The sequence below is a fragment of the Nerophis lumbriciformis genome, linkage group LG22 (assembly GCF_033978685.3).
Source record: "Nerophis lumbriciformis linkage group LG22, RoL_Nlum_v2.1, whole genome shotgun sequence".
Taxonomy (NCBI): Eukaryota; Metazoa; Chordata; class Actinopteri; order Syngnathiformes; family Syngnathidae; genus Nerophis; species Nerophis lumbriciformis.
The window spans coordinates 21,132,459-21,157,603 of NC_084569.2; the positions used below are offsets into that span (position 1 = coordinate 21,132,459).

General features: G+C 39.6%; 1 protein-coding gene across 12 annotated transcripts in view; it reads left to right on the forward strand.

The window, feature by feature from the left end:
- cacna1aa (calcium channel, voltage-dependent, P/Q type, alpha 1A subunit, a) overlaps positions 1-25,145 on the forward strand; it is a 271,996-nt gene that overhangs the window by 183,874 nt on the left and 62,977 nt on the right. For 10 of the 12 annotated variants that reach the window (XM_072915681.1, XM_072915688.1, XM_072915690.1 and 7 more), the window contains 7 exons: positions 1,896-1,979; positions 6,844-6,960; positions 7,099-7,164; positions 13,013-13,110; positions 13,186-13,336; positions 13,407-13,534; positions 21,927-22,023. In XM_072915681.1, the coding sequence (XP_072771782.1) occupies positions 1,896-1,979; positions 6,844-6,960; positions 7,099-7,164; positions 13,013-13,110; positions 13,186-13,336; positions 13,407-13,534; positions 21,927-22,023 (741 nt within the window). The remainder of the gene's footprint in view (positions 1-1,895; positions 1,980-6,843; positions 6,961-7,098; positions 7,165-13,012; positions 13,111-13,185; positions 13,337-13,406; positions 13,535-21,926; positions 22,024-25,145) is intronic. The other 2 variants (XM_072915682.1, XM_072915684.1) reach the window with 1 other exon arrangement.

Sequence of the window (25,145 nt, forward strand, 5' to 3'; positions counted from 1 at the left end):
TATCTCTAATACAAACTACTGTTTATTTATCTGCCAAACTAAATTCCAGCATTCAGGGAGGTCAGAATATATGTGCAGCCAGTCTTACATTGTGCTAATAAAATAATCAGCAACATTTGAAAAACACAGCAAAACGATATAATATAACAAAAAAAGATTGATTGACACTAATAACTAGGGTTGTCTCGGTACCGGTACCAAAATGTATTTCGATACTTTTCTAAATAAAGGGTACCACAAACATGATTGCATTATTGGCTTTATTTTAACAAAACATCATAGGGTTCATTAAACAGCCATTTTTTAATTGCAATCGAAGAACAAATTTGTCCTTAAAAAAATAGTGAACATACTAGACAGCTTGTCTTTTAGTAGTAAGTAAACAAACAAAGGCTACTAATATGTCTGCTGACATATGCAGTAACATAATGTGTCATTTTCCATTTTATTATTTTGTCAAAATGATAAAGGACAAGCTGTAAAAATTGATTATTAATCTACTTGTTTATTTAATGTTAATATCGGGTTATTTTTCATTTCAACATGTTCTATCTACACTTCTGTTAAAATGCAATATGTAAATGTAACCAGCTCAGTGGCTTTGTGGTTAAAGTGTCCGCCCTGAGATCGGTAGGTTGTGAGTTCAAACCCCGGCCGAGTCATACCAAAGACTATAAAAATGGGACCCATTACCTCCCTGCTTGGCACTCAGTATCAAGGGTTGGAATTGGGGGTTAAATCACCAAAAATTATTCCCGGGCGCAGCCTCCGCTGCTGCTCACTGCTCCTCTCACCTCCCAGGGGGTGATCAAAGGTGATGGGTCAAATGCAGAGAATAATTTCACCACACCTAGTGTGTGTGTGACAATCATTGATACTTTAACTTTAATTAATAATCACTTATTCTTCTGTTGTTTGGATGCTTTACATTAATTTTGGATGATACCACAAATTTAGGTATCGATCCGATACCAAGTCGTTACAGGATCATACATTGGTCATATTCAAAGTCCTCATGTGTCCAGGGACATATTTCCTGAGTTTATGAATATAATATGAATTTAAAAAAATATTGATGCAATCATAGTAGTATCGACTAGATACGCTCTTGTACTTGGTATCATTACAGTGGATGTCAGGTGTAGATCCACCCATGGCATTTGTTTACATTGTGACGCCGGTGAGCTATCGTATCCTCCTACGGTGTGTAGTGAAGCATATTTAGCTATTCCTCGTCCTGCAGGGATGATACTTGTAAAAAACTCACATTATTTGTCGCCATGGAGACGAGGAAGAAGCTAGAACACTTCCGATTGCGGATTAGCCGCTAACTAGCTAGCCATGTCTTAAAGCACCTTTTCCTGAGGGCGTTTCAGTGTTATAACTTCACCTTTATAATTAGATTTTAAGCCAAAATGCGTCCGTTCTCCCTTTTCTGTCTACACACCGTGTCTGCTTGTAAGTACTCGGTAATTGTGCGCTGCCGAACATGCTCCTCTGCTCGTAAAACCAGCAATGTCACGACGACGCGCTGTCATGCCGGTAAAAAAAAAATATATGGTGAACCGGTACTTTTCAAACAGAGTATAGTACCGTTTTAATTCATTAGTACCGCGATACTATACTAGTACCGGTATACCGTACAACCCTCCTGATACAGATTTGTCTTTAAATATACAGTATGTATGATGCCTTTTTAGCCTTTTTAAAAATTAAAAATAAAACATTTTAAGATATACATATTGACACCGCCCTGGCCACACCTCCACCACCACAAATACATTGCCATTCTGTGGGAAACTGTAGCTCCAGCATGTCTTTTTGAGTCTATTATCCCATGTCCTTCTCACTCTCTCTTATTGGATGTTTGTCTTTCCCGTCCACCCTGCTTACAGAATTATTTTAAAGATGCCTGGAACATCTTCGACTGTGTGACAGTTCTGGGCAGCATCACAGACATTCTGGTCACCGAACTTGGGGTGAGTAAACTGACCCTGACGCGAACAAATGATGCATTACAACAACAATTAGGAACATCGGCCGAGCTTCTCAATGTGTCCGTGGATTCTCACATCTGTCACATTGACTGAAAGCGCACAGCAGACAAGACATGGAGTCTGGGGAAAGCCATCGGGTTAGAGGGCGCCGTTCAGCCCTGCGTTGTTCAGCCATGCACGAACATGTCTTGAAAGTCTTATATAATTGTCCCAGTTGGTGGGCCCCAGAGAGACCACACTCTTGGAAGTGTGGCGCTGACTCGCTGACAGCGAGGCTGGAAGAATGCTGATGCTGCGGCGCGCTTCCAGCTTCTCCAGGCAACCTAATAGCCAATCAAATTATCATGTAGCGGCCTGTAGGGTTAGCAGCATTTGTTTCTGTTAGTGACAACTATAGAACACTTCAAACAACCTCTCAAAGTCAAATTTACATTATTTACTTTTTTTTTTTTAACAGCTGTTCCATATTAGGTTGAAATTCACAATATCACGTAGTATCGTATAATATCAGGTACTCATGTAACCTGAATACATCTCAGTCTTTACCAGACCAAGATATCATTAGATAAAGACTTATCAATATTGTCAGGCTACACTTGCAAGTTTTTAAAATTTTATTTACTGCTAATTACCTTTTTAATAATGATTGTAATTATTAGCATTATTGTTAATACATATCAGGGATTTTTTTTTTTGCACATCATGTTTGGAGTTGATGTATAGGAGCCATTTAGTTTGTTTTTGGAAAAAATATACAGTCACGATCAAAAGTTTACATACACTTGTAAAGAACATAATGTCATGGCTGTCTTGAGTTTCTAATAATTTCTACGACTCTTATTTTTTTGTGATAGAGTAATTAGAGCACATACTTGTTGGTCACAAAAAATATTCATGAAGTTTGGTTCTTTTATGAATTTATTATGGGTCTACTGAAAATGTGACCAAATCTGCTGGGTCAAAAGTATACATACAGCAATGTTAATATTTGGTTACGTGTCCCTTGGCAAGTTTCACTTCAATAAGGCGCTTTTGGTAGCCATCCACAAGCTTCTAGCAAGCTTCTGGTTGAACTTTTGACCATTCCTCGTGACAAAATTGGTGCAGTTCAGCTAAATTTGTTGTTTTTCCGACATGGACTTGTTACTTCAGCATTGTCCACATGTTTAAGTCAGGACTTTGGGAAGGCCATTCTAAAACCTTAATTCTAGCCTGTTTTAGCCATTCCAATTTTTCAAAATAAATTGTCATTATTTTCCATTTAAACAATAGTGTATATTTCCCAAACCCCAGCTAAACTTTGGATAAAAAATTACATAAATGAATGGGAAATTGTGCACATTTGCAGCACTTGTTACTACAGGTTCATACCTATGTTCAAAACACATGATAAAACACCATGTATGTACATTTTTATACAAAGTATTTTCTCTACACAAAATGCAGCATTGTTTAAAAGGGGAATATTACTTACAATTTACGACTGGCTACAACAAATATTGTGACATTGTGTATTTATTACTGTACTGACGATTGATTTATTTCTTGTTTTTATCTTTTTTTTTTACATGCTTTCATTAAATCTTCCGCAATCATAACGGCGATCTGCTGTAATCTACTACCCCATAATGCCCCACTTCCTGTGACCCCATCCAATCAAAATGCACTATGAATCCTCTGTGTCTACCCATGATAACTGACTCTGGTTGTTTCTTCGAACCAACCAAAAATCCAAAAACTTGCTGCTATAAACCATGTGTCTGCAACATCCACATGTAGATGGTTTGTAATTTTTTTGGAGATCTTTGCTTTACTGCATCTGCTTCAATTGCATGTGCATGTTTTTCCTTTAACTCAACTTTGAGTGTATCAACTTTACTAATTCCTCTGCCACTCACTGTCTCAAATACTATTCTTGATAACCCCACTTATACTTTATCAGGGGTGTCAAACGTAAGGCCCGCAGGCCAGATCAAACAGCTTTTATCCGGCCTGCGAGATGTGCTATGTGCCGTTTTAAACTAGAGGCAACACGTCCGTGTATGGACGCTTATTAGTGATAGTAATGATGCAAAATGTGGATTGTCACATCCATGCTTTGAATGTCAATGTTGTTGTTGCTGTGACATTTATACACAAAAAATGCTCTTGATAATCTGTACATTTCGAGTTGTCCTTATGACTGGGGACACGTTTTTTGGGCGCACATAAATATGCTGAAATAATATGTATCCCCTTCTAACGTCAGGTGTGATACATGAAATTAGTCCAAATTCACAAGTTTTGTCGTAGATGATGCTACATTTGTACATAATAAACCACATGATGTTAGAACATCAGTTGAGGAAAATGAGTAAATCACATTAATAACATCCTGTAATTTGAGTTTGATATTATTGTTCATTTTATCTTCTGATAGATTAAAAATTAACACCAACGGCAACATTTTAAAACTCTGCCAGACTCTTTTCTACCTATTTGACTGATGAACATTATCACATCATTTATTCAGAAAGCATAAATAATGACAAATGAAGATAGAATAATATTAACTGCATCAAAGAAGTGTAAAGAAAATACCTTTTGATTTGTACAATTTCAGAATGTTTTTGGTCTATTTTTAAACAAAGAAAAACATTTCAAGTTGTCTTTATTTTTAAGTTATCATGCCATAATTTTGCCAGTCCGGCCCAATTGAGGATATATTTTCCTTCATGTGACTCCTAAAATGAAATTAGTTTGACACCCCTGCTTTATATCATTTACTAAGAAGTTACACAGTTGGTAAAGAATTGAACTGTAACAAGCGGAATAGATTGTCACATCTATCCCTTAACTAGTGAATGCACATACTGTATATATATATATATATATATAATAAACATGCAGATGACAGTGCCTGGGAGAACTTTCTCTGGAAGCATCAAGTCACACAGTTTGCCTATGGCAGACAGAACAAGTGACGCATGCAATTTCTTGCATGTATTTCGAGGAACCTTGTATTGTCTCACCTACAGTATGTGGACAGCAGCTGCATGTCCATGTTCTTTTTTCAAGGGGAACTGCACTTGTTTGGAATTTTGCCAATCATCCACAATCATAATGAGAGACATGACGATGGATGATATGTATGTTTTTGCATTCTAAATATTAAATAAATGCAATCAAAATTGTACTTACAGTGTAGCCTATGGGAGCTGCGCAATTCCACCTACAAAGCTCTTAAAAAAAACACCCAAACACCTCCATTAAGGTTTTATATACATGATGTAAGTATATTTATAATGTAATAACGGTCATATTTATAATACCATTTGATATTTATGTATCATTTTCTGCATACATTCATTTAAAAATGAAGTTTTTCCCTTCATCACTTGTTATTATTCACTACAGACTTTATGATCGCCAACAAACATAATAAAATATCACTTACTGTGCAACGTCTGATGTATTAGGGACATTCATATATTCCCATTTAGGTGAAGAATATCTCATAATGCTTACGAAGAAATGGGATGTGTGCGGGGGTGCGGGGATGATTAAGCGTCTTTACGTGTCGCCTTCGCCAGTTTCGGGTCCTAAATGGCTGTCAAAGTGTACCAACGTGTCGGAATACCTACTCACACTTCTTCTGTCCAGGTGAGAATAATGGGTTATACTTGTATAGCACTTTTCTTCCTTCAAGGTACTCAAAGCGCTTTGACACTATTTCCACATTGACCCATTCACACACACACACATTCACACACTGATTGCGGGAGCTACCATGCAAAGCGCTAACCACGACCCATCAGGAGCAAGGGTGAAGTGTCTTGCTCAAGGACACAATGGACGTGACTAGAATGGAAGAAGCTGGGGATCGAACCAGGAACACTCAACCGCGCCACGCCGTCCCTAGAGAGGCGTGCTTTATGATCTAGAATAAACTTACATGGAGCAGGGAAGCGAGGAAGCAGCAGACCACTCGATGACGTAAACATAGTGACACACGGTAGTGATCACGGAGCTGCTATAAATAGTTTGTCTTTTTTTTAGCGTTTATAATAACAATATCACTAATACTTGGTTAATATTCAAGTCACGAAATGTAAATTTTGGCGGTTTTTGAATGTTTATTTATTGATTTTATGGGTGAAATAGTGGAGCTCAGCTTTAATTTATTTAATATTTAGAATGCATTAAAACAAACAAAATCCATCTGTCGTCTTGTATTTCATAATGATTGTGAACCATAGGCAAAATTCCCCCCAAAAAGTTCCCCTTAAAGGACCCACACTTATATTCCTTATGTTCTTTACCAGTTTAATGGTTGAAGGACTTTAACTGTGCTTGTTCAGTCAAACAAAAAAAGTCCTTACATATGTTTCAACCACCCTATTTGGGCGTCAATCCTGACGATGTCTTGAGTTTTGCCGCCTTGTGTTAGTGCACATCTGCATGCTGCCGACTTGCTTCACTGAATTAAAAAGCTGCATTCGTTGCCTTGAGAGAATTAGTGCATTTGGTTGTCTTTCCGAGCAAACGTTCTGCGCCCCTTGCACTTTGAACTACTCACCACTCCGACCACGTTGACTATGAAACCCAATTTGGATGAAAAGTAAACTTGGATGAATGCCTTTGCCCCCTTTTTTGTGTTGTTTATGTTTGGATAACGAAAAGCTTGTCGGAGCCTTGCTGCGTTTGGTTTGCTTCGCTTTTGACTTGTGTTGAGTTTGAATATTTGTTATTTTCCTTATTCTTTACCCCCTTCTATACCTCTCCTCTATTTTTTACCTGTTTTTCTTCTCCCATGTATAATTCTAATTGAATTCATGGTCATTCTCCCTGGTTACTCTGGCTTTAGAATAACTTCATCAACCTAAGTTTCCTGAGGCTGTTCAGGGCAGCTCGTCTCATCAAGCTGCTGAGGCAAGGAGAAACCATTCGAATTTTGCTTTGGACCTTCGTTCAGTCCTTCAAGGTCTGTCTGTCCTCAATCATACACCAGATAGATATTTGAATGTAACTGTGTAGACTGTCTAAAAAAATCCATACATTCTTAAAAAAGCTAGTACAAAGTGCATTTAGATGCTGCAATAATTATTTTGTCTGTCCTCAGGCTCTGCCTTATGTATGCCTCCTCATTGCCATGCTCTTCTTCATCTACGCGATCATTGGGATGCAGGTGGGTGGCACCTAATCTTTAAGTATAACAGGGCTACTAAAACATGCAATAGGATGTTTTAGTACAGCACATGACTGTTATATGAGCTGAACAATAATGCAAAATTGACTTTTTTAATGATGTTATAACAGTAGTTTGTGTCCAGTAGTACTGAAGTGAAGTGAATTATATTTATATAGCGCTTTTCTCTAGTGACTCAAAGCGCTTTACATAGTGAAACCCAATATCTAAGTTACATTTAAACCAGTGTGGGTGGCACTGGGAGCAGGTGGGTAAAGTGTCTTGCCCAAGGACACAACGGCAGTGACTAGGATGGCGAAAGCGGGAATCGAACCTGGAACCCTCAAGTTGCTGGCACGGCCACTCTACCAACCGAGCTATGCCGCTCCGTAGTATAGGGTTCACAAATTTAACTAACAGCTTTTTATGTATTTTGTGCTCCTGTAAATAAATCTGTAATTCAGTAATATCCTATAATATCAATGAATTGTTAAGTAATCAGTAGATAACTAGGGGCAGCACGGTGGAAGAGGGGTTAGTGCATCTGCCTCACAATACGAAGGTCCTGAATAGTCTGGGGTTCAATCGCGGGCTCGGGATCTTTCTGTGTGGAGTTTGCATGTTCTCCCCGTGACTGCGTGGGTTCCCTCCGGGTACTCCGGCTTCCTCCCACCTCCAAAGACATGCACCTGGGGATAGGTTGATTGGCAACACTAAATTGGCCCTAGTGTGTGAATGTGTGTGTGAATGTTGTCTGTCTATCTGTGTTGGCCCTGCAATAAGGTGGCGACTTGTCCAGGGTGTACCCCGCCTTCCACCCGATTGTAGCTGAGATAGGCTCCAGTGACCCCTGCGACTCCGAAGGGAATAAGCGGTAGGAAATGGATGGATGGATAGATAACTAATTGCATTTTGAACACCCCTGTTATGTTTGCAGAGGGAGTGTAGACGGCACAGACCACGTAGTAGCTCTATGATTTATCATAGACTTAGACTTGAACATATTCCCTTGTAGATCATTATAGTTTGTCTAAGTCTAATTATATATGTACACTATATATAATAATAACATATAATAATATTAATTAAACAACAAGTGTGATGAAATCCAAGGGGGTGTATGGTGTGAGACTATGTGTAGGAATTAATGAGTGTGTTACCGGGAATGTTGAGTGAGGAAGCAGACAAGTCCAAAAGGGGCTGGGCAGAAGAAGGTCCGTAACGCAAGCGGGAGGTCCGTGGGGCTGAAGAGAGATGTCGAGTGGTCCGTGTCCAAAGCGGGGGTCGAGGATCGAGGGCGGCAGTCCAGAATCCAAAGGGAAACAAACAAGGAAGACGAGACGCACAACTCGACACTTGGAACAAAGGCAGGTTGCAGGAAGGTCGACAAGGGATAACACGAGACCAAATAAACACGACGGTGGAGAACACAGAGAGCGAAGCAAGGTTGCATAGAGCTGGATGATAGCTTCCAGTACTCAACAGAAGACTACGTTCTGGCCCGGGATAGCAGGTTGAGCAGGCTTATCAAGGCGGGTTTGATCATCAGCTCCAGGTGTACTCATTGCCGGCGATTGATTGAAGCTGCTTGCTGCCGCCGGTCTGGCGCGATCTTTGCGCGCTCTCAGAGCTGCGCTCAGTGCAACGCACAGATAAATGTGCACTTATGTGCGCCCGAGCCGTGACAACCCCCTTTCAATGGCAAGATTCGATATGCTGCCCCCTCTTGGTGTGACGTCATCTGCAGAACTGGAGCCCATTTTTCAACACAGGCAGTGTGGATGAAGGCATATAAAACTATCATTTTGATCACTTAATTGGATGTTTTTGTTGCCCTGGTTCATGAATACTTCAAAACTGATATGGTTAACATTATGAGAAAAAAATGTAATATAAAAGCTCTCCCATCTCTTTTTCCATGGACAGCATAGCCTGTTTCTTCATGCTTTGTAAGCATCTTGATGAAAACATCAGTAGAGTATATGAAATAAGAAATAAATAATAATGCATTGCAAAATATATACCGCCAAACTTTAAAAATTAGGGGTTTTTAAGTGAAAAAAAATGTAAGTAATATAATGTTTTGTAGTGTCCAGAAAAAGACACACAAAGTCTGTCGCTCTTTTTAACTTTTGTTGCCAATCTTGTGCTAACAACCGTACACACACACGTCCATCTCTGTGCTTCTCCAGACACTTAACAACACTTCCTTATTCTACGCCAACACGATGTGTTCACAGGTCATGGGAAAAGTGAACATCATCACACACAAACATACACATTAACACCAGCAGGTTGCTGAATGGACATATATAGTTTATTATTTGCGCACTATTGACTAGTAATGCACTATAAATTCGACTGCTGAAACAGGATGTTGTGATAACGCAAGCAAGACACACAGGATTGTCTGGATCAAAGACAGAATGTCTACGATGTGGACGAACTTATACCCATGGACAGTGATCTACAAAATCTTGGACGACCGTGGCAGCTTTTATGGAGAGGAAGGCTCGCAGTAGCGTGAAGCAAGTGTGACGTTATGCTTGCTGCAGCACGCATGGAGCGAAAGATGAGTCTGTAAATGCGAGTGCAGTCTCCAATAACACCAGAAAAATATGCTAGAGTTTTTGCTAGTTGTTTTTAATAAAAAAGTGACTAAAGGGATCAGAGAAGTCTCTAGACTCTTGAAAAATCCTTAACAAAGTAGATTATACAATAAGCAGCAACAATTGAAAAATACAGCAAAACGATTTTATGTAAAGAAGTATGTAACTTAATACTAAATATTAATATCAATCAATCAAAGTTCATTTATATAGCCCTTAATCACAAGAGTCTCAAAGGGCTGCACAAGCCACAACGACATCCTCGGCTCAGATCCCACATCAGGGCAAGAAAAAACTCAACCCAATGGGATACAATGAGAAACCTTGGAGGGGACTGTAGATGTGGGGACCCTCCCTTACACTCATCTGTGGTCACCTAATAACCTCTCCACGCAGGAGAGGAGGAGCGGAGCAGAAAAGAGACGGCAGATCAACTGGTCTAAAAGGGGGGTCTATTTAAAGGCCAATAACACAGATTTGGTGATAGGTTGATTGGCAACTCTAAATTGGCCCTAGTGTGTGAATGTGAGTGTGAATGTTGTCTGTCTATCTGTGTTGGCCCTGCGATGAGGTGGCGACTTGTCCAGGGTGTACGACGCCTTCCGCCCGAATGCAGCTGAGATAGGCTCCAGCACCCCCCGCGACCCCGAAAGGGACAAACGGTAGGAAATGGATGGATGGATAACACAGATTTGTTTTAATTGTATGTATATTTTGTTTGCCCATTTAGAGAAAATATATGTATCATAGCAAGTTATATGATGACGTCATATTGCCCACGTCCCTAGCCACACCCCCACCGCCAAATGTATCCTGGCAATCTAGGGGAAACCCTGAAGAATCCTAGCAGCTTGCTTTTTCTTCACTCGTTTTTGTGCACCCTGTCTGTGCCGTTTTGCCGCAGGTTCTGGCTCTGACCAAAACCCTTGTTTAAAGTCAGAATTACACTACTGCAAATTTTGCGCGAGTCAATTTGACTGAAGAGGTCCATACTTTCCTCATACTCCCATCATTTGGAAATGTATGCAGGCTGACCCCTTCTTTATATGTATTACTACAACCCGCCACAATGCATCTGGCAGACATTTGTTAATTCCTTACAATTCTGCGCTAAAATAACGTGATTCGGGATGAAGATGTTACCAAAACACATGAAATTGCCTCCAGTGTTTTGTAGGTCGGTAGGCTGACGGAGGCCCACACACATTTTGGAGCTAAAAGTGGGCATTCCAACATGTGCTGAAACGTTAGAAAACAAACAATGTCAACTGTGTATATTTTGTGTAGAAATTATTTTTAGGTGCAGAACTATAAAAATAAGTGCCAATGTTAGAATTAGAGGGGTCATTTAAAGCTACAGATATAACGATACAGGGGAGAAGAAGACGGCAGGGAAGCAGTTTAGCTCTTGGCGTATTTATTATCAAGACGATGTGAATTGTGTAATTAAATAAAAGGCTTGATGCAAGACTATAGCTGTGTCCCAATTCAGGGTCTGCATCCTTCAGAGGACCCGGCCTACGCAGCCTCAGAAGGCTGGACCTTCGGAGGCATCTCCGAAGAATGCGTCACCCGTTGTTAAATGGGACAGTCTACTCTGCGCAGGATTTCCTGGTTGAAAGTGTATTCTCTGCCGGTGCCGGTGCCGCTGCTGGTATTTGCCGCCATCGTCAAAAAGATCCGGGTTGAACAAAGGCGCACAAAGCATCTTGGGATATGGGAGGCTACGAAGGATAGTCGCAGTGCATCCTCCGAATACAGGGAAAAGTAGGGCGCATTCGTCGGCTGCATTTGGAGGAGCCTTTGAATTTGAATGAATTGGGACAGCTTTCGCGCAGCGTTGTGACCGAAGCGGCCTCCAAATTCGCCCCTTCGAAGGATACAGACCCTGAACTTAAGTGGCGAGTGTTACCGGCAAGTGTTGAAGGTGCGTGTTGAGAAGAGTGCGGAAGTCCGAAGAGAGCGAAGCTGGCTTGGAAGTCCGTGGGCAGGCGAGAGGTCGAGATCCAAGGGAAGTCCGGGGAAACGAGACACACTGCTCGAATCGAGAGAACAGAGGAATACTGCGGGGCGAGGGAAAAGGGCACAACACAATCAGCACGGAGGAGGGAAAACACAAAGAGCAGGAATGCACATAGAGAAGGAGGTAGATACGTGAAGGCTTATTGTATGATACAGATGGCTACGTTCTGGCACTGGAACGCAGGACGCGCTGGTCCAAGTAGTGTGGAGTCTCATCAGCGTCAGGTGTGTTTATTTGTGATTGAGAGCAGGGGCGCGGCCGCGGCTGGAGAGGAATGCGCAGCGGCACGCGCTCGAGTCGTGACAACAGACCCACGAAACGTGTTCTAAGTAGGGCTTACTAAAATCACTGTCAAACTGTAATTTTCAGCATCCAGGCTAAATTTCATGCAATACACAATTACAATTCACTAGTATGGTACTTCTTAGACTGGTTTGACATTTCTGAAACATATAATAATAAGTGGACCTCCAAAGTGGTGGCTTTTAATGCTTACAGGAGCAAATGAAACGGATAAACCATGTGCACTGCAAAAACTGAAATCTAAGTAAGACTAAATAGCTGAAATAAGGGTGATATTTGCTTAATTTCTGTCTGATAAGAGAATTCTTCTCACTAAGCAGATTTTATGTTAGTGTTTTACTTGTTTTAAATTATCTCAGTAAGATATTACAGCTTGTAGCTGAGATTTTATGACCTATATTGAGTAAAATATGCTTGAAACTAGAATATCAACTGATGCAAAGCTGTGTCATCAACACTCAAGTATAAAACTACTTTTTTAAAGTAATAATTTCTTACTTCAAGCATGAAAAAAAAATCATGATGCCGAGCGCATATCATTATGTCAAGATAATGGCACTAGCATTTGCTTAATTTAAGAATATTTTTCAACATATTGAGCAAAAAGGTCTAATTTTTTTCTACTAAGAAGAGTGCACTTGTTATTAGTGAGAATATACTTATTTTAAGGAATTTTTGGGTTCATTGAGGTTAGCTAATTTTACTTGTTTTGGAAAGTCTTGACAAGCCAAATTTTCTTGTTCTATTGGCAGATCATTTTGCTTAGTTCAAATAAAATACCTCTAATTTTTGTATTTTCTTTTCTTGTTTTTGAACACTGACTTTTTGCAATGTGGGATTTTTGTTGTCTGTTTATACTCTGTGTTTGGTGTGTAAATGTACCGTAGTGTTCACAGTGTGATTGTTTGTGCAGCTTTTCGGGAATATTGCTATTGAAGAAGACGGGGAGAGTGCTATCAACCAGCACAACAACTTCAGGACCTTTGTTCAGGCTCTCATGCTCCTCTTCAGGTGCCATTATTGAGACAAGCTTTGTGTTGCTTGGGGAAGAACGTGTGGTGAAGTAATCCTGGCGTGTATTTGCAGGAGTGCGACAGGGGAAGCGTGGCATGATATCATGTTGTCTTGTCTCGGGGGGAAACCATGCGACGAGCTGTCTGGGAATACAGAGCCAGAGTGTGGCAGCCAGGTGGCTTACCTCTACTTTGTCTCCTTCATCTTTTTCTGCTCATTCCTGGTAAGTTAGTCAATCAAATAATTTGTTTGACCCGACCTGTTGGTCTTCTCTAATAAGTGTGCTTGTGTAGATGCTGAATCTGTTTGTGGCCGTCATCATGGACAACTTTGAGTATCTGACAAGAGATTCTTCCATACTTGGACCTCACCACCTGGATGAGTATGTCAGGATATGGGCAGAGTATGATCCTGCTGCCTGGTGAGTGGGAACTTGCACGCACCTCCATGCACATTCACACTTGCAGAGCATTATGAGCTCACCAGTTCAGGGGTGTCCAAATTCTTATGAAAATATCAATACAAAAAACCTAATAAAAGTAGAATTTAAGAGTAAAAGTTGATGCTAAAACCTAGGGATGCACAATGTCTTTCTTTTCAAGACAATACCTATTAACTTATTTATACAGTATGTATTGTTTTTTAAATGTGATTATAACTGTAGTTCGTACTAGGTATGTAACGGTATCAAAATCTCATAGCACAATATTCTCACGGTATTAAGCACACGGTACGATATTGTTATGGTATATGCCCGCCCCCAAAAAATAAATAAAAACAAGACTTAAAAATATTTTAGTGTGTAAAATTAAGTGGCAAGAATGTTTAAGATAAACACACTTACTGTAATTCAACACAAACATAATGTTCAAATGTTCTAATCATATTTATTACAAGTAACAAGTATACACAGTACAGGCCAAAACTTTGGACACACCTTCTCCTCATTCAATGTGTTTTCTTTATTTTCATGACTATTTACATTGTAGATTGTCACTGAAGGCATCAAAACTATGAATGAACTTTTGTACTTTTGTACTTAACAAAAAAAGATGAAATAACTGAAAACATGTTTTATATTCTAGTTTCTTCAAAATAGCCACCCTTTGCTCTGATTACTGCTTTGCACACTCTTGGCATTCTCTCGATGAGCTTCAAGCGGTAGTCACCTGAAATGGTTTTCACTTCCCAGGTGTGCTTGAAGTTCATCGAGAGAATGCCAAGAGTGTGCAAAGCAGTAATCAGAACAAAGGATGGCTATTTTGAAGAAAATAGAATATAAAACATGTTTTCAGTTATTTCACCTTTTTTTGTTAAGTACCGTATTTTTCGGAGTATAAGTCGCACCGGCCGAAAATGCATAATAAAGAAGGAAAAGTCATATATAAGTCGCACTGGAGCATAAGTCGCATTTTTTGGGGAAATGTATTTGATAAAACCCAACACCAAGAATAGACATTTGAAAGGCAATTTACAATAAATAAAGAATAGTGAACAACAGGCTGAATAAGTGTACGTTATATGACGCATAAATAACCAACTGAGAACGTGCCTGGTATGTTAACGTAATATATTATGGTAAGAGTCATTCAAATAACTATAACATATAGAACATGCTATACGTTTACCAAACAATCTGTCACTCCTAATCGCTAAATCCGATGAAATCTTATACGTCTAGTCTCTTACGTGAATGAGCTAAATAATATTATTTGATATTTTACGGTAATGTGTTAGTAATTTCACGCATAAGTCGCTCCTGAGTATAAGTCGCACCAAACTATGAAAACAACTGCGACTTATAGTCCGAAAAATATGGTACATAACTCCACATGTGTTCATTCATAGTTTTGATGCTTTCACTGACGATCTCCAATCTAAATAGTCATGAAAATAAAGAAAATGCGATGACTGAGAAGAAGGTGTCTCCAAACCTTTGGCCTGTACTGTGTATATATTAAACTGACAATATAAACATCCAGTGTAACAAATGTAAAACAATAGTGGTCACGTTAGTATTTTTCAACATTTAACTTTAGAGAAATAGTCTCCTTTGTAGTGGACATCTTACATCACTCATCTTATATAAAATGCCGATTCTTAGAAAAGTCAACTGGCAATGTAACGTTTAATAATGTAAATACCTCATAAATTGATGCTTGGCCTCGTTGGCATCAAATATATTTTCCGGGTGATGGTTTATCAAGTAGCTTCTCATATTACTTGTGTTCCCCTGCAGTGCAGTGTCACCAAACATTTATTTTTTTGTTTACGATGCCGCCTGGCGCATTTCCTACTTAAAACGTGCATAACAAATCCATTTAAACCACAAGTTGAGTCACTGTTATTGAAAACACATGTGGGTTAAAATATCTAAACTTTTGACCGGCTTTGCGTCGTCCGAGAAATGCAACATAACTCAAAAAGTTATGGATGTATTTTGATGAAAAATTCAGAAAATGTCCGAAAAAAAACAATCCCTTGTCTCTTCTTTGGGGCCTCCCACACACGGACCTCGCACACATGTGCTACACAGGGAATTTTGGGATAAGTAGTTTACCACAAGACCGGCCATTTTAAAAGTGCTAGCAAAAAACTATACTGACCAAGTTTTCATTTTATACCGTCACAGGTCACAGTATTATTGTGATGATTTTGATACTGAAGTACCACGGTATTTATATTACCATTAAACCCCTAGTTCGTACGCACCTTTCTTTGCGGCTGGCTTTAGGGCACAGTTTTTAGCGTTCAAAACAGTTGTAGCGATGCTGGTGCTTCAGGTGGCTGACAAGGTTCGATGTGTTAAAGCGCATTGTTTTTTTCTCCCCTCCTCGCAGAATGTTCGCAGAACATTTGTTGCAAATAGCAAGCAAAATGTATTCCGCTGAAACAGTGAAGAAGTCCTACACGATCAACGCTGTGTTTGTTTACCGTGAACTCAGGCGAAGTTTACAGCACTAGAAAAAGGGGCGCCTACACACCTAAATTTAGGTCCCTTCTACACTAAGCCGGCTAAGGTTATCCAGGGTAAATCCAACCTAACCTCATCCTTGTCCACACACACACAATGGTCGTTTAAGACCCCTCCCACCCTCCGTACGCCGGCGCAACGCGACCTAGTACGCATGTGCGGAAAATGCGCACGTCATAGTCACCTCCAGCTTTGTGTGCAAGTTCTTAAATTAAATTTAACTTATCTGAACAATATCCAGTGTTGTGGTGTTTCAATATCTGGCATCCAGTGCGCTGTGGGGCCCTATTGTAGTGAATCACACCTGAGCCATCATAAATTAATCAAATCTTTAATAAACACGTGAAAGTAAACAATGTGATAAAGAACATTTTACATCAATCAATCTAGGGATCTAGATATCTGGTCAGGACACTCCTCACTCTTTTGCCTTCACCTTCATTGTCCATTCCTTTTTGGTGACTTTATATACTCTGGACCTAGACGTTGAGTACGCAACATACATGGCGGACAATAACTGCACTGCAAAAAGTCAGTGTTCAAAAACAAGAAAAACAAATACGAAAATTAGGGGTATTTTATTTGAACTAAGCAAAATGATCTGCCAATAGAACAAGAAAATGTGGCTGTCAAGACTTTACAAAACAAGTAAAATTGGCTAACCTCAATGAACCCAAAAATACCTTAAAATAAGTATATTCTCACTAATAACTGTACTACTATAAAAGTACATATTTTCGATTGTTTCATTGAAAATAAAACAGCAAAGTCCATTTGACTGTCATCTGTTTTAATATGAGACACAATTGTGTCAAAGTCATGATTTTTTTTCATGCTTGAAATAAGAAATTATTACTTTAAAAAAAGTAGTTTTATACTTCTGAGTGTTGATGACACAGCTTTGCAACAGTTGATATTCTAGTTTCAAGCATGTTTTACTCAATATAGGTCATAACATCTCAGCAACAAGCTGTAATATCTTACTGAGATCATTTAGGACCAAAACCCTTAAAACAAGTAAAACACTCTAACATAAAATCTGCTTAGTGAGAATAATTATCTTATCAGACAGAAAATAAGCAAATATCACCCCTATTTGAGATATTTAATCTTACTTAGATTTCAGTTTTTGCAGTGTGATACAGTCTGCTTTGCCAGTCCAAATGCATTCGCTGTTTTCCGTAGTCTTTCCTTGACGGCCAGGTAATACAAAGCACACGCTACCTTTTTTTATCACATCCACGGGAGCCCGCATTGTCGTTGTCTCTCCTTCGACAAATGGACAAAGTTTTTTCGGTACGTAGAATCACAGCTGACCTGGACATTCAAAAGTTCTCTTGCCATCCGAGAAGTGTTGTATCCGAAATAGCTGCAATCGCTTTCTCTTAGGGTATTCATGTGTGATTTCCACAAGCGTCTGTACAGACGGAAGGAGAAACACGGGCATGTCTGGATGACTCGCCTCCATCTTTCCAGTGGTTAGCTCCGAGTTACGAAATCGCTTTATTATGAAGCTGGCTTTGGCGCGTTCTTTCTGACGTCACTTCCTGTGTGGAGCGCGGTCTTTCTGGCGTCACTTCCTCTCCGAACTCAGTTTGTAAACGATCAAAGAGTCCATACAAAGCTAAGAGCCGGAGATTCAAGAAATTCACGGCGCACTTACCCGTGTAAAAAATTGTCCGAGGAGGGGGACCTTAAACGATAGTTTAGTGTGACCGAAACGGGGCTTAGGCTAAATAATTATTCGTTTAAGGGGTTATCCGGCTTATTGTAGCCATAGCCTTACACACCTACACTTACACACCTACAGCCTCATTTTTGTTGTTTTGTGTTGTCAGTTAGCGTAGCTTTTTTTTAATGTTATCAGATTTATTGACATCATAATTACTCATATTGACATAATTATTGTCTATTATTCATCATGCTCCCCTAATAAAACCAAAAGCTGTTTAGTTTTGAAAATGAAATACATCCAAATGAACCCCGCCTTCTTAGATTTTTCAGTGTGGCGCTGAGTGGAAATAGTTTGGACACCCTTGAACTAATTGTATACATTTAGTTGTCTTTTTCTCTGCAGCTAAAAAAATGTTTTCCTTAGACTTTTGTCTTTTGTCTGCCTCCTTTTAACATGCTTCATCACCTTGGTTGAGGCAATGAAAACAAATTATCAATAATTCTGTAATGGTGTGGTTTTTCATGTGTATAATGCCAATACTATTGCACAGCACAGAGTCCAAGAAATACTATTAACAAGTTATTATTGTTGGATAATGATTGCCTCGTGAGGACTGCCACAATTTTCTCGTTTTCTGTCAAAGGGATTGTGATGGAGGTGAGAATAACCCTAATGGACATCTGGTTATCTCACTCCTATGGTGCACCAACTTCCTTGTACTCCTCCTCTTTGTCCTTTTCCTCTTTTTAATGTACGAGTTATCCTTAAAAAGCCCAATCCAAAATCCCCCACCTGGCATCTGAATACAGCCAAAAACTTAAAGTGGCAAAAAGCCCACGCTCCTTTTATAAAGCCTCCTGTGTCTTGCTCTACAGTATGACGATCCCTACTGTAGACAAGCTAAGTTTCATGGCATATGTATTCCAATATGTGTGTGCTTGTTGCTCATGTTGTCCTGTTGACTGCACGTTGGAACATAAGGAGAAAATACTAGAAGGCAAAAGGTTCGGGTCGGACAGTCTTGAGTTTATTTTCTAATCAATGTGATGTTACATTGACAAGTTTATTAATCACACATTCATGAAATGAAAGTCAATTGCAATTAATTTGAAAGCTTCACAAGTGAAATACAACTGTAGCTTTCTAGCAGACGCTGGTCTTATGACATTTTGGACAGACATTTGCCAGGCAGCGATCATAGGACTACGGAAAGGTACCGAATTCGGCACTTGTATACATACTGACCAAGGTCCGTCGGTACCACAGAGTTTCTATTCACGTAAAATCAAACAGAGCCATATTATTAGAGTATGTTAGGCTCAACAAAAGAAAAGACTGTCATATTCAACCTAATGGCAAAGACTACTTCCTGGCAATGGCAACACACGGTAGGGCTGGACAATTAATCTAATTTTAATTTCGATTTCGATGATGACTTCTCACAATAATGAAAATACTATAATCAAAAAAAAAGATGTATCGCACCAATAAGTGTGAGGATTTTTGCATTTATTTAACAAACATTTTATTAAATGTTATTTTACACAAAAAGGCACATACTCTATGGTGGTAAAATAAGTGTAAAAGGTAAAAAAACTGAATCAAAAACAGTTAATACGGAACTGTTTTTTTATAGTGCTGTATTGTTATTGCTGGTATGGTATTATTTTACTTGTTGTGGTTTATTTGTTAGTAATTTAAATCAATTGTTTTAGCTATATTTAAATTTGAACTTTGTTGGTACAATAAATACCGTATTTTTCGGACTATAAGTCGCAGTTTTTTTCATAGTTTGGCCGGGGGTGCGACTTATACTCAGGAGTGACTTATGTGTGAAATTATTAACACATTACCGTAAAATATCAAATAATATTATTTAGCTCATTCACGTAAGAGACTAGACGTATAAGATTTCATGGGATTTAGCGATTAGGAGTGACAGATTGTTTGGTAAACGTATAGCATGTTCTATATGTTATAGTTATTTGAATGACTCTTACCATAAAATGTTACGTTAACATACCAGGCACGTTCTCAGTTGGTTATTTATGCGTCATATAACGTACACTTATTCAGCCTGTTGTTCACTATTCTTTATTTATTTTAAATTGCCTTTCAAATGTCTATTCTTGGTGTTGGGTTTTATCAAATCAATTTCCCCAAAAAATGCGACTTATATATGTGTTTTTCCTTCTTTATTATGCATTTTCGAACGGTGCGACTTATACTCCGGAGCGACTTATACTCCGAAAAATACGGTACTCATGTTTTCAAATTAATGAATATTCGTGGAATTAATTATAAGTCCAATATCAATCAAAATAATGGTGATTATTATTTTTTCCATAGTCGTCCAGCCCTAACACACGGTAGTCCAGAGCCGTGTATAGAGAGAGTATGGCCAACTCGATTTCAGAGTTTGCCTCCAACATGGCGCCCTGTAGTCACGTGAGGGGCTTTTGACCAATCATTTCGGAGATTGTCTGGCAATACTCTCTCTGATTGGCCAAAAGCCCCTCACATGAGTACAGGGCACCATTTTGAGGCCAACAGTGAAACTAAGTTGGCCATAGTCTCTCTTTACATGGCTCTGCGGTAGTCTATACCAGTGTTTTTCAACCTTTTCTGAGCTGAGGCACATTTTTGTCATTGAAAAAAATCCCAAGGCACACAACCAGCAGAAAACATTAAAAAATGAAACTCAGCAGCCGATATTGACAGTAAAAAGTCGTTCTCGCAATTGTTGGATATGAATTCAAACCATAACCACCCATGCATCAATATAACTCTTGTCTCAAAGTAGGTGTACTGTCACGACCTGTCACATTATGCTGTGACTTATTTTGAGTTTTTTGGTGTTTTCCTGTATGTAGTGTTTTAGTTCTTGTCTTGCGCTCCTATTTCGGTGTTAATTGTCATGTACGGATGTACTTTGTGGACGCCGTATGCTTCACACGCTGTAAGTCTTTGCTGTCGTCCAGAATTCTGTTTTTGTTTACTTTGCAGACAGCTCAGTTTTATTTTTGTTTTGCATAGCCTTCCTTAATCTTCAATACCTTTTCTTAGCGCCACACGCCTTTTGTTTATTTTTGCTTTCGATACCTTTTTACCTGCACACTGCCTCCCGCATATTGTGATCACGACAAACCGTGTTCCCGACATCTACAGAGCAATTAGCTACCAGCTGCCACCTACTGATATGCCGAGCTCTAGACAGTACAGACACTCAAAAACGGCACATTATTTGCGGATTAAAATTACTGGTTTGCAAAAAAATATTTTTAACCCAATTAGGGGAAATTACATAATGTCCAACGGCACACCAAACAATATCTCACGGTACACTAGGGTGCCGCGGCACAGTGGTTGAAAAACACTGGTCTATACATTACTGCCATGTAACGTCTTGGAATTGCAACGTCAAAAGTTGCAATTCCAATTGAGTACCGGTACCGTATCGATTGAAATATGAAAGGTACCCATCTATACATAGGACAGAACATTTCCACTGCAGCATTTGGCCATTAGATGACAAACTAAGGGCTGATGGCTTTGTGTCAAGGAAATTACCCCAAAACAGCACATTCGTTGGATTCTGCTCTGTATTAAGTATATAATACATACCGGTACACAAAATAACTACCTTGGTGTTCTTGGTCAGGAATGTGTGAATAATGTGACCAGTAAATGTCACATTAATCATTCTCCATGTCTAACTATTAACATGCTACCCTCAAATCTCTACTCCACCACCAGATTGGACACCACAGCACAGAGAATGTGAAAATAATAGCCCAAGGTTGAGCACGCATTTAAAAGGGAGGGCATATGCGCACCACAAGCGGCTATTAAGCAGTTAGCACACACGCGGCTGCTTAGCAATTGCTTAATCAAGTGTCCGTGCACAGAGCTAGTGGTTAGTTACAAATGTTTTGGCAGTGCTAAGGACCGCATTAAACAGTGTGTGGCATGCAGGGATGATTACATGCATTTTGCCTTCAGTTTAGCACAGTATTTTCTGTAACGCCAAACATATTGCCAAGTATGTTCTGATAATGTGTGAATAATGACCTCTTCCTCCCAATGTTTTCTCTTCTTTATGAGTGCTTGTATGTGTTCTCCTGTGTGTGAGCGTCTCCTAACTCCCCTGTATTCTTCTTGCAGCGGGCGCATTCATTATAAGGACATGTACAGTTTATTGCGAGTTATCGACCCGCCTCTGGGCTTAGGGAAGAAATGCCCCCATAGGGTGGCCTGCAAGGTTTGACTTCCATTCAAACGAAACTTCTCGAGCACACTTTGCAAGCCACAGCATCAAGGAATGGAGTGAATGCCGCTTTATTGTTTTAGTTTCTGAGTTTGTTTGTTTTTTCTTGACATTTCAGTTGTTACCGTATATTTCTTTACTTTCCACCATTATCAACTTGCATTCTGCAATGCCGAGAGAATGTGCGGGACAATGCAGACACCCAGAGATGCATGTGAAATGCACAAAGTGAAATGTAAACGCTAAAACTAAAAGAGGATGTTTTGTCGCATTCTAAATTTGATCCTTTTTTTTAATATATATATAACTACAATTTTTTATTTATTTTGTTTTATTTTTGCTTGCTGTGGCTATTATGTAGCAAGCTACGGTGGCCCACTGTAGTGTTGCATTGTTCTTGGTTTTGGGGGGTTTGGGCAACGACAGAAACTGCATTGACACCCTTCCCTCCTCCCCCATCCCACCCAATCCAACCCCTACCCCTCCTTGTGTAAGCGGGAGCAGCTTAGTGCCTGTTGTCAAGCTCTGCCCTGCTCTTATGCACACACACACACACACACACACACACACACACACACACACACACACACACACACACACACACACACACACACACACACCAAACATCAATATGGTAGGAAATCATACACAAATGTTTGTAAGTAGTGTAAGTACACATTTACTATTACAACCCTATCAGATTGTAGGGTTCAAATCCAGCTGTGCTAACATTACACTTACAGTCGTGGTCAAAATTTTACATACACTTTTAAAGAACATAATGTCATGGCTGTCTTGAGTTTACAATAATTTCTACAACATACAGCAATGTTAATATTTGGTTACATGTCCCTTGGCAAGTTTCACTGCAATAAGGCGTTCCTCTTGACGAAATTGGTGCAGTTCAGCTAAATTTGTTGGTTTTCTGACGTGGACTTGTTTCTTCAGCATTGTCCACACAGGGCTTTGAGAAGGCCATTCTAAAACCTTAATTCTAGCCTGATTTAGTCATTCCTTTACCACTTTTGACATGTGTTTGGGGTCATTGTCCTGTTGGAACACCCAACTGCGCCTAAGACCCAACCTCCAGGCTGATGATTTTAGGTTGTCCAGAAGAATTTGGAGGTAATCCTCCTTTTTCCTTGTCCCATTTACTCTCTGTAAAGCACCAGTTCCATTGGCAGAAAAACAGGCCCAGAGCATAAAACTACCACCGCCATGCTTGACGGTAGGAGTGGTGTTCCTGGGATTAAAGGCCTCACCTTTTATCCTCCAAACATATTGCTGGGTATTGTGGCCAAAAAGCTAAATTTTTGTTTCATCTGACCACAGAACTTTCCTCCAGAATGTCTTATCTTTGTCCATGTAATGTTAAATAAGAGTTGTAGAAATTATTGGAAACTCAAGACAACCATGACATTAAGTTATTTACAAGTGTATGTAAACTTTTGACCACGACTGTATAGGATTTTTTATTTATTTTTAATTCCAGATTGTCCTCCGGGCAATGGTGGCTGTGTATATGGGGCCGGCTCATTTAGCTATATCATGGTATAATGTGTATCAGGAAGGAGGTTTTTCCTTTGATGAGTTCATGTAAAACTAAAACTTTAAAAGCGCCTTTTCTCTGAAAAGCGGAGCTAATAAGTGGGAAGAAGGTATGTATCAGTCATAAACAGGCTCTCAGGACTCATATTACTGTCGGGCTAAAATGATCAGTTGATTCGAAAAAAGCTTTGGTTTGTATTCTATAGCTTCGATTAATCTTTAAACAATTGTAACTAACAAGCAAGAAGTTATTTAGCAATAGGGCGCACAGGAGAGCGGTGGTGTGTGGGTGCTGTGTTCCTTGTAGCAGCAAACAGCTGAGAGTTTTTGTTACGGTACAGTGGCATGTTGACGCCGGGGGTCGTCTTTCCAAAATGCGGAGGAACGTAAGGAAGCAGCTTGATTTATTCTTCATAAACAAGCAAAATACAAAATTAATTAAAAAAAAGCGTGCCTTTAGCACGGGAAAGCTAACGGAGTACCTTGCAAGAAAAGCTAAGCACATGAACCAGGCGAAGCTTAGCTCAGGAATAGAAAATAAAAGAGGTTGTCGTAGCTTGTTGCATAGAAGCAAGCAAAAACACCAGGCCGAGTGAGGCCAGAGGATTGACCAAATACCTCTCTGATTAGTGCCCGGGAACAGGTGAGCGTCCCAAACACTAATCAGAGGCAGGTGAAAATAATCAGCACCCATGACAACCAAGAAAAACAAAACAGGGGTGCTGAAACTGAACTTAAACAAGTGAATCAAAAACGTAAATAAACTATGATCCGGGCAACGAATCATCACAGAACCCCCCTTAAGGACAGATCCCAGATGTCTCCTGAAACAAAAAACTAAGAAGAAGTCCAAAAATCACGGTAGGGCGCAGGGGGGACGTGGTGGTGGACGTGAGTGGCGCTAGAACTTCAGCAGTCGAAGGGTTCTACGGCTACGGCCTGGGCGTTGCTGCTGTTTGCGCCACTAACGTCCATTAATGATGATGTGCATTTATTCCAAAAAAATTAAGAATTAAGGTTATGGCAAGCAAAAAAATCTTTGTTTCCCTAAAATACCCATTGGGGCTATAAAGCAGGTTTTATCCGTTTATTTGATAAATCAAACAGACAATGAGCTCTGAGTATGTGCTTATGCTGCCATCTAGTGTCTACTTTTTAGTCTGTGCGGTATAAAATGAGTAAAGCATCAATACAGTAGTTGTTTTCCGATTTTTGTTGAAATCCGGTGCTTTTTTGAGGTTAAGGTTAGAAGGAACACTTAAAACTTTGATAATGGCGCATGTCGGCTGTTGCCCTGATCCCAGGATGCAGAGAAGGTAGACAAAGTGCAAGCATTAGGTAAGAGTAACTAAGGTCTAGCAGGAACTCAGGAGGCAATTTTGGCATACAGAAGTTAGAAACCAGCATTGAAAGCGGGAACAAAGTGAAACTACCGGTAAATAAAACTGAAAACGAAAGTAAAGGAAATAATGAAAAAACAAGAGCAACATGAAAGGAAATACCACAGAAACACAATAAACTAAGTATGATCATGACAAAACCACTGTTAACAAATGAATACAATCACA